The sequence below is a fragment of the Gavialis gangeticus genome, unplaced genomic scaffold (assembly GCF_001723915.1).
Source record: "Gavialis gangeticus isolate Ggan-Ray unplaced genomic scaffold, GavGan_comp1, whole genome shotgun sequence".
Classification (NCBI taxonomy): domain Eukaryota; kingdom Metazoa; phylum Chordata; order Crocodylia; family Gavialidae; genus Gavialis; species Gavialis gangeticus.
This window is the reverse complement of record NW_017728994.1, coordinates 65,595,863-65,605,770: the sequence shown is the minus strand read 5'-3', so window position 1 is coordinate 65,605,770 and position 9,908 is coordinate 65,595,863. Positions and strand designations below refer to the sequence as shown.

The window sequence follows — 9,908 nt, the reverse complement described above, 5'->3', positions numbered from 1 at the left end:
TCCCGCCCTGGCGGGGGGTCGGGCTAGAAGATCTACTAGGTCCCTCCCGACCCTTAATCTATGAATCTATGAATCTATGAAACCCCCCGCACCCCAAAGAGGTATTCCTGGGGACAAGGGGAGGGACTGCCAGTGGCAAAGGTCAAGGGCTAGGGGATGGGATTTCTGGCCTACTATTTCTGTGAGTTCTGTGTGTATTGAGAAAAATTCAAGGACCTATGACTAGGGTGACCATATGTCCCAGCTTGGCTGGGCCGGTCCCGGATTTCATAGGCTGTCCTGGCTGGTTGGTTAGAACTGAAGCAAAAGTCCCATATTGGTGCCACCCTGCCTGCAAGTGCCCTGGCTGAGCATGGCTCCTTCTGCCTGGGGTGGGGATTGCCCACAGCAGGATGGCATCAGGGGAGGGGACCAGGGCTGGGTCTCAGGTACCTGCATGGAGCAAGCTGGGCTGGTGGAGCCAGAGTGGCTACCTGCTTCCACCAGCCTCATTCCCTGCTGCTGCGGCTACTGCCAAGGCCCTGGGCTGCCAGTGGCAGTGGGAGGGTGCCAAGTGGTTGCACAGAGCAGGTTGGCAGAGCCTGGGGGCACCACATAGAGGCTGCTCCCACCTGGGTTCAGCCTTTGCATGCAGGGGATGGAGCCTGGCTGCAGGTCTACATGCTGTCCTGCTCTGCCATCAGGGCTTCTGGGAGCCACAGGGTCAGGGCTGTGTGTGCATGTGTGTGCATCCATGTGGAGAGCTGGGTGCAGACACACCGTGTGTTTATGGTGTGTGTCTACTGACCCCCTTCCCTCCCCTCTCAGACCAGATTTCCCTAAAATTATTATGGTCACCCTACCCATGATTAACACTAGCACCTACAGACAGGGAAATCTTTCCACACTGCTGCTGGTCCCTGCTGCACAACCACATTTATTAACCAAACCCAATGAACATGAAAGAGCAGTTTGGCTTTCAACCACCATGGTGTGACTTTCCAAAGGACAGAGGGATGCAGCACATCCTTACCTTGAGGTCGTCGGGCTCTGCTGGCTGGCTTTCAGCCTTACTCACTGGTCTGGACGCCTTGATTTTTTCCCATTTTTCTTTTTCTTGCTTATTGAGGGGAACCTTGTACTTGAGTCGTTCTTCAAAGTCCTCAGAGCCCTCCACCTCAGCGTTCAGCCTTCTTCTTTCTAATATCCAAGCATCAAATTTTTGGATTTTTTCTTCTGTATCCGACTCGTCTTCAGGAGCCCCCGGACTGACTTCAGCTTCCTGTTTGGGTGTTGCTTCCTCCTTTTGACAGACCACTGAGGGCTGAGCTAATTTTAAACATGGATATGGTGGTCTTGGCATAGGTGGGGCAATGATAATACGCCGGGGGCATTGGGGTGGCCTTAATCCATGTGCATGGAAAGACCTTAGATACGCCTTTCGGGACTTGGATTGTTTAAACCAGTGAGGCAAGATCAGCGTCTGAGTGGCATCGGCAGTGGTTTCAGACAAATCTTCCTCAGTCACGGTGCCATCATTACTAACAGCTGATGGAATTGCTAGGGAAGACGCCACTGAATCCTCATGCATTTTTCTTTAGAATATTCCTGTGATCCAAGCAGCAAGTAGCACGGTGAGCTGAAAAGGGATGTGATTAGTGGAAGGAAAATTGAAAAAAAACCCGACACTAAAAAAAATAAAAATGCACTGCAGTTTTATACAGCATATACCCAGAAAGAGAATATATCTAACAGTGTTTATAATAGCAGCACCACCTGCACAGTGACCCTTAAAACAGATTACTAAATACATAGAATAGAACAGAATACAAGATAGATAGAATTCAAGACCCATCAATGAGCCATAGTGGAGATCATCCTCAAATTGAGGGATTGCTGCCAACAGGATTAAACATTAATTTACATTGAGACATTTACCTTGTCCCTTTTATCTATACAGATCCTAAAGCACTTAACAAGTGTGATAAATAGGGAACTTTTCAGCCACAGCCAATGTGAAGCCATATGAAAGCTTAAGGCAATTAAGCCGTAAGCAAACCCAGTTTTGCAAATACAAGCCTGACTAAGTTCCATTTGTAAATCCCCTATGAGATATTGGCTGCTGGCGTGGATCACTATGTACAAGGATCCACAGGATGCGAGCCTAAACTACGCTTCCAGATCGGCTGTGAGAAAAAAGAATGTTTTGCACTGAATTAAATGGTGGATAATGTATTTTTATTTTACTTGCGTGAACAGAAAAGCCCAGAAGTGTGGCACAGTGATGCTAGGTGTTTGGGAGTGAAACAGTGACCATCCGTGAATGCCTGAGACTGCAATTCAATATGATCTTTCACATCTTTTTTTAATGTTAGGCTAAACGGTGGGTTGTAGTTACCAGGGGACTCTCAGGATACAACTGGTGTTAATCCTGACTCTGCAGCAGACAAAGCAGATAACGCAGGGAAATCAATAGAACTTAAGTGGTAGCTACAAGTCTGGGCCTTAAAGCAACAGTGCTTTGAAAGGCAGTAAAAGCCACTGGACAAGGACTGGACAGGGACTCAGGTGACTTGCTCCTGAGTATGCCACTGACCTGCTGACTGACCCTGGGCAAGTTACTTCACCTTTCATGCTTCCCTTTCTCCAGCTAAAAAAATGTGGCTAATTATGCTTAGTAAAAGACTTTGAGATCCTGGAATGAAAAGCACAGTTGGCAACTGGGTATTAGCCTGATTCGCTAAGTGGGTGTGCGGCTGGGAGAGATGTCAGTATGGAAAGGGAAGTGTTTTGATCTTGAATTCTAGTTTAAAAGGGATAACAAGGCATGCAGCAGGCCCTGGAGTCTTGGGTCTCTCTAGCAATGATAAATACCCATTTGATCATAAAAGATAGGCCGTGGATTCCCATCACAGGCAGGGGCTCAACTTATGATGGTGTTTCTGCACACTGCAGTGGTTACACCCCATGCATCAGCAGGAATGATGACGCCAGCACCTCTTGCAGCCTATTTGTTGTTTTCTGCAAACAACAGGATGAGGGAAGTGAGATTTGCTTTATTTTACAAGGCATGCACAGGGCTTCTTTGCTGGCAAGAGACCGTCAGGGATTTTTTTGCTGGCATTAACAGGCTGTATCAACTGGCCAAGGACTCTGCTGTAGCCACTATTCCCAGCCCTGCTTCAAGCTGAACACAATCAAGCCAGACTGGCCTGGCCCGTGGGGCCAGTGAGTAGCTGGAGGAGGTGGTACTGGCAGCTCAGTGCCAAGAGCCATCCCGGTGCTGTCCTCACCTCCCATTTCAGCTGCTCCCACGGCCCAAGCAGGCAGCGTGATTGGGAAGAGAGGCAGGAGCAGTGTGCAGGAAGCCCTACCTGATTTCCCCGGAGCCCGGCCAGGCTCAGCAGCGCTTGCTCCAGGGTGCAGGGTGCTGGAGCAGGGAGAGGGACCTTTCCAGGCTTCCTCCCCTTTGCTCTGCAGCTGGTGCACAGGGAAGTGTTGCAGTTCAGAGACCATGGCAACAGCCTCACGCCTGATTGGCTGAGGGGTGGTCATCAGAATGCTGTGGCAACAAGTCACAAAGCAGCTGCGTCCATCCCGCCTGGCCCTTCAGCTGGCCGGTAGCAGCTGTTGCCCAGGGAATGGGGCACAGCCCCCCCCGGCCTGGGACCCTTGTCGCTGTCCCCCTGAGGAGCCCCCAGATGCCCGTCCCAGGCTGGGACTGTATTAGCACCCCACTCCCTCTCCCCTCTGGCTGCAGCTGGGCCTGGACATTTCCCGTGTCCCTGACCCAGAAGCACTCAGTGAAAGGACACCTGGGGCAAAAGGGAGTCCTCAACTAGCCTTAAGACTGCCCCAGTGAGTATTTCCAACTCCAGTGATATCCTCTACGTTCCTTCCATCGCCTTTCCTTTCCTCAGTCCCCTCTTAGCCTTGGAGGCTAGGAAGGGCTGGCCCATCTCAGTGCCCAGACCAGTCAGCAATTGCAAACATCTTAATTGATGTATTTTATAACTTCACCAGTCAGCAGTGGTGGCAAGGAGGAAGCAGAAAGGACCTGCATTTAGATACCAGCTCTTTTCCTTTGGAACAATTTTGTGAAGGAAAAGAAAGAGAGGCCTCCAATCCTGTCTATTAATGTCCTATCTCTGATGTGTGGTGCACTGCCTGATTATTAACTATACTGTACCTGGCTCTCCGTGCTCAGAGACCTAAGGAAGAATATGTCTTGCATTCGAAAGCTTGTCCAACTTTATCTCAACATCATAGCTGGTTTAATAAAAGACACCACTCTAAGAAGTTGTTGCCTGTCACATATTAAATATCTGCTAATGCTTAATCTGGCAACTGATTCCTTCCACGTCTTTCTTTCTTTTCTTCAGGTTGTCGTAGCTCTTATTTCTAAGGCACCATCTCTGAGCATTTGGGGCCTCGTATTTCTTTGAATCCAGAAGGAAATTTCATTGCAAGTGTTTAGGTATTTAAGAATTAGTGCTTAAAAATATGTTTCCCTAATTTTTAATTTTGAAGTGCTCCCCATTTTATTTGCAGCCCTGATGTTCTTGAGGCATCACTTTATGTTATAATCACTCCTGTAGATAAGGGTAGCCACTTAAATGGTGCAAAGGCCAACTAAAACAAATAGTTTGGCACACAACAAATGCGTAGGCCTAAAGTGGAGACAGGAGTTAAGGAGTTGTGTCATATTTTGTAAAGGAACGGTTGTGTGAGTTGGGGGAAATCAATAAAGACTTCATTTTCAGTGGTTCTGAAACCTCTGCTAAAGCCCTTGGGGGCTGTGCATACTCAGCATATTTGAAGAATCAGAATATTAATTTTTCTATGCATCATTTTCTCCATCTGTAAAATGGGTCAAGTAACCACCCACTTTGAAATTATTAGACACTTCAGAGGATGACAACATTGTAGTAGGCAAAAATGCATACCTTCAATGTGGCCTTTGACCCAACCTATACATGTCTTCCATGTGTTTTTATTATTATGGGGGCATCTTTAAAACTTGGTGGACCTCTTTAAATGTGGCAAATATAAATTCAGGAAATAAATGCAAATCAGAAAAGACAGTAGGTCCCTGATGACATTAAGAAAGGATATCTAGACCTTTGGCACAAAAGTGGGGATACAAGAAATGTAAAAGGAAAGCAGAGAAAGACGTACCACCACAAGTTTAAGATAAGAGCAGGGACTTCCAGGTTCAGGGCCCTAAATGTATTCTGCAAGCACTTTCAAGTAGATGATTGATTTTACACTATGCTTTTATTTTTAATCCCCCTAGTTATGTTGAACCAAACCAAAATCCACTGATGTCAAAGGCAAAACACTTACTGCTTTTGACAAACTGATCTTTTCTTAACTCTAGCAGCCTATTAAATTGATTTAAATATATTTTTCTAAACTCATATATACTCCTGATGTGCAAGGATTTATGGAGCATACTCAATATTTGAATCCCATGTATTCCAACTGTAAAATCCAGAAGTCATTGTTACAAATCTTCCACAGTTTAGGATCCTGCCAGTGCCACAGGTGTATTGTTATAATAAATTATAACCCTGACCTGGGCCTGATGGATGTGTGCTTAAGAGTATTCAAGGCAAAATGAGGGTGTTAGACAAATTCATCTGAAGATAAAGGGCAGGTATTGCACAGCTGTGTAAATACAAGAGACTCTCTTGGAAAATTACCATTTATACTGTGCTACTATGTAGACAAGAGGAAAACTAACACTTTTCTATTACAAAAAGGAATACACAAACATTGATTTCACTGCATTTGGCTTTCACTATAAATTTGTTTCAGGAAATAAACATAGTGTTTCTAATCTCTTAAAATGCCAGCAGCCTTCAAACTGTGATTCATATAATAGATTACATCATTTCTTATTAGTCTTTAAGTATTTATAACATATCCAAAACCATATTGTCTATCATCATAATCAGGGTTGCAACTCAAGAATTTTTTTACTGATAATCTGCAAACTTCTTACTGACAACCAACATTTTTTTACTGCAATAAAACCTTACTAACAACCAAACATTTTTACTTGCGTGTGTTACATAATGTAATACAGGTTGTAAATTTACCACACAGTAGCTACTGTGCAGTAGTGCATGAGTAGACAGCTGACCAGGAGCAGATTGCTCCTGGTCAGCCCAGGCAGCAGGGGGCAGGAGAACTGTCCCCTCACCTGGGCAGCTGCCTGCTTCCCAATCAGCTGATCAGAGCTGGGGCTAGGACATCACCCCTTTCCCCAGCAGCAACCAGCTGCCAGGCCCCAACTCTGAGACTGAAGCAGGGCCTAGGACATGAACGACGCATGTCCCCAGAGGCTGGGGGGCACAGACAGTGGCAGTGGTGGTGGGGAGGGGTTGTGGTGGCAGGGAGCAGGGAGCTCCCACAGGCTGCTGCGGTGGTACCCGCAGTGGGGGGTAAGGCGGTGGTGAGTGCCGACCACCAGTCAGAGACCACCCATAGATACCACTGGCAGCATTGGCAGTGGCCATTGGTGACCATCTGCAGACACCGCCGGCAGTGTCAGCAGCGAGGGGGAGGGGGGTTGGCGAGCAACAACCACTTGCAGGTGTCGCCGGAAGTCACGGCAGTGGCCAATCACAGGGGGTGCACTGCCAATCTCAGGGGGTACACGTGCATCCATGTGCACCCCCTACACATTGCCAATGGGCTGGGACATCATCCCCTGCCATGGCAGATACCTGCTGCTGTGTCCCCACTCCAATCTGAGTGGGGGCTGGGACACTGTCCCCTGCCCAGGCAGCAGGCAGCTGCTGGGCCCCTGATCTGATCTTGGGTGGGAGTTGGGACATTGTTTGAAGCCCTGGCAGCTGCCTGCTGCCAGCACAGGGGATGATGTCCCGGCCCTCATTCTGAAATCAGAGTAGGGGCGTGGCAGCCGGCAGCTGCCTGGGGTAGGGGTGTGAGGTAGGAGGAAGCTGCCTCAGAGGGGGGACAGCTTCCTCCACCCCTCACCCCCCAGAGCCTAGCCTGATCACAGTGTCCCCTTGCCATCCCAGGGCTAGTACCTTGGGGAGACTAGGTCTCCACCTGGCTGCTGTATGGGAGCAGAAAAGGGCAGGAGTAGGCCTGCACTGAACTGCTCCCATGAGGAGCAAACTTACTGCTGATGGGTGCATGTGCAGATATGTTCCTAGGGAAAGATTACTGCACAGTATTTTACTGCACAGTAGGCTTTTACTTCATTAATAGCACACGTGCCCAGAAAAAAAGTTTCCATATTGTCAGTAAAAAACATATTGACTTGGCAACCCTGCTAGATTGCAGCAATGGTGTTATACTGTGCTGCCTCAAGCCCAGGAGTATTCTACTCACCCCCACACCATGATACCCCACATATGACGGCCTCTTCCCAAGTCCATCCCCAGCTTTAACCCCAGCTTTAACCCTGCTGGCCTGCAGTTTTGTCTTAGCTGCACCAACAGGTAGATGGCAACCTTGATCCTAATAACTTGCACCCCTGTTAGGGGACAGAAAACTAATAAACTGCAGAGTTTTATCATATGCAGCAATGAACATGTAGATACTGACCTGGCTGGCTGAGGTACAAAGGTGCTTCAGTGCAGGGGTTGCCTGCTGGCTAGCCCTGCACTGAAGCACCCTCATGATCCAGCCAGACCCTCTGCAGCATATTGAGCCCAGTTGGATCAGCTCTGGGCTGGCAGGCTAACCCCTGGACCCCCTACCAGCTGGGACTCAGGCTCCTCATGCGGTGCATGAATAAATTCTGGAGCTAATTGCTCTGAAGTTATTTGCTCCAGGCTGTACATTCAAATGGCACACCCAGGAGTAAAAATTCTGGAGTAACAAGCACCAGAGTTTATTCATGTGCACTAATTGCATGTGTAAAGGCACCCATAAGGGCCTCTACTTTGTTCTTTGAATATAGGAAGCTAGAGACAATTTCTGGATAAAATCACTTTATTGCATCACACACTATTGCATGTCAATATACCACTTTTTAGGCAAGATCATAATAGTTAAAAGTTTAGATTTAAGTCAATACAGTTTCCCTTCAATTAGTTTATAAGACACTGATTCTCAAACAGGGAGACTTGAGACTCTTTTAAGGGTGCACAGGGTGGCATGCCATGTTAGTTCTGTTAGCTGTGCAAACCTCTCACTCAGGGGCGCGTCCAGATGAGCGTGGACTTGTGGTATATGGCACTGCAGACCCTCTGCGGTGCCACACCCCCCACACGCTGCAAGTGCATGCATTCCATGCTCTGCTGATTTGCAGTGCATGGGTGTTTTTTGACTGTGGGACCAGCTCAGTTGCTGGCTTCAACTTCACCTACCCCACCCAGGGTAATGTACTGCATGCAAGAGCATGAATGGCACCAGTGTTTAGCCCTCGGGTGCAAGTTTCCCATGGGACAAATAGTAGTAGCACATATTTGTGCCCCTGCTTTTTTTTCCCAGGGTACACCCAGGCACATTCACTCTAGTATGAGGCAAATTGCCCCTGGTGCGGTAGGAGAGGCTGGATCCAGAACCTGTGCTTTTTTTAGCAGCATTTTTTTCTTTTTACACCAGGGTCTCCCAGTGTCAAATTTTGGCACTGGGCTGCAAATTAGCAGAGCTGTGAAACAGGTTTGAGGCATCACAAAACACACATGTGCACTCGTCTGGACACGCCCAGAGATTTCAAACAGGAATCCATTTTGTTAAATGCATTTTGACTTATTGTGGTCTTTTTGAGCATTTTGCAACAGAAAAATTGCTCTATTATTTTTCCATAGTCAAAAATTAAATAAAAGGTAGGATCTGGCATTTTCCAAGGGATGGCTTGAGTTGAGTCCAACAAGGTTGAAATCACTGTTGTAGAAAATATCAAGTAGCTTTCTGACTAAGTAGCATACACCTACTATATGTAAACAGAAACATGACCTTGAAGATGCTGGTCATACTTTATTTGTTGAGATCATTGTATTTTAACCAGTCTTCCTCCCTCATATGACCACTGGGCTACTCTGCAGTTCTGTAATTCACTACAGAAATACTAAATTTAAACAAAATCTTTCTGCATTATAATCAGGCTTTTCCTGTTTCATTCACTAAGTCATTCCAGGGCAATCCAATATACTCAACTTTATAGTCATATTTATGGCACTGAATACAGATATTATTCACATTAAACTCTAACAACATAGAAGGACAAGAGCTGAAAGAGGGCAAAGCAACTAGCTATATTTGCAAGCATTTATATCTACAAATAGCTAACTTCCTAATCAGCAATGGTGGTAACTGGCAGGAAAAAAATGTAACATTTTGTTAGCACTGAAGATTGTATTAGTGTTTTTCCTCCCAATAATTTTCAAGTTTCTATTTAAAATGTTTGCTCATATTTAGCATTAAACATCAGTGCTTGATATGGATGACTTTTGTTCTCCTGGTCTGATATCTTTTAGTACATTATCTTTACTTTCTGTGTTTATCAAAAGAAGCCTAAAATGAATACTATTAAGAGCAAAGCAATTACCAACTTGTTAATTTCTCTTTTCAAATTTCATCATGAAGATAAATATATTGTACGTTGTTTTATGTTACTTTAATATACTTGAACTGTTTTTACAGTGCTCAAACTCAAGTTGCATGCTTAGGGGCAACCAACACGGGTTCATCAGTGGCAGGTCCTGTCAGACCAACCTGGTGGCCTTTTACAATCTGATCACCAGATCATTAGACGCAGGGGTAGCAGTGGACATAGTCTTCCTGGACTTCCGGAAGGCTTTTGACACTGTCTCTCACCCCGTTCTCATTAAGAAACTGGGGGGCTGTGGCATAGACACCCACACAGTCAAATGGGTCGCCAACTGGCTGGAGGGCCGCACCCAGAGGGTGGTAGTGGATGGGTCCTTCTCAACCTGGAAGGA

At 46.5% G+C, this 9,908-nt stretch overlaps 2 protein-coding genes across 2 annotated transcripts in view; both read right to left on the bottom strand.

Annotated features, from left to right (window-relative positions):
* EFCAB12 (EF-hand calcium binding domain 12) overlaps positions 1 to 1,631 on the bottom strand; it is a 20,689-nt gene extending 19,058 nt beyond the window's left edge. Inside the window, exon 1 of the mRNA XM_019502949.1 lies at positions 1,013 to 1,631. Coding sequence (XP_019358494.1) covers positions 1,013 to 1,570 — 558 coding nt within the window. The 5' untranslated portion in view covers positions 1,571 to 1,631. The remainder of the gene's footprint in view (positions 1 to 1,012) is intronic.
* Positions 1 to 9,908, bottom strand: part of CUZD1 (CUB and zona pellucida like domains 1) — a 161,927-nt gene that overhangs the window by 29,623 nt on the left and 122,396 nt on the right. Inside the window, 1 exon segment of the mRNA XM_019502173.1 lies at positions 1,013 to 1,282. Within this exon segment, the coding sequence (XP_019357718.1) occupies positions 1,013 to 1,282 (270 nt within the window).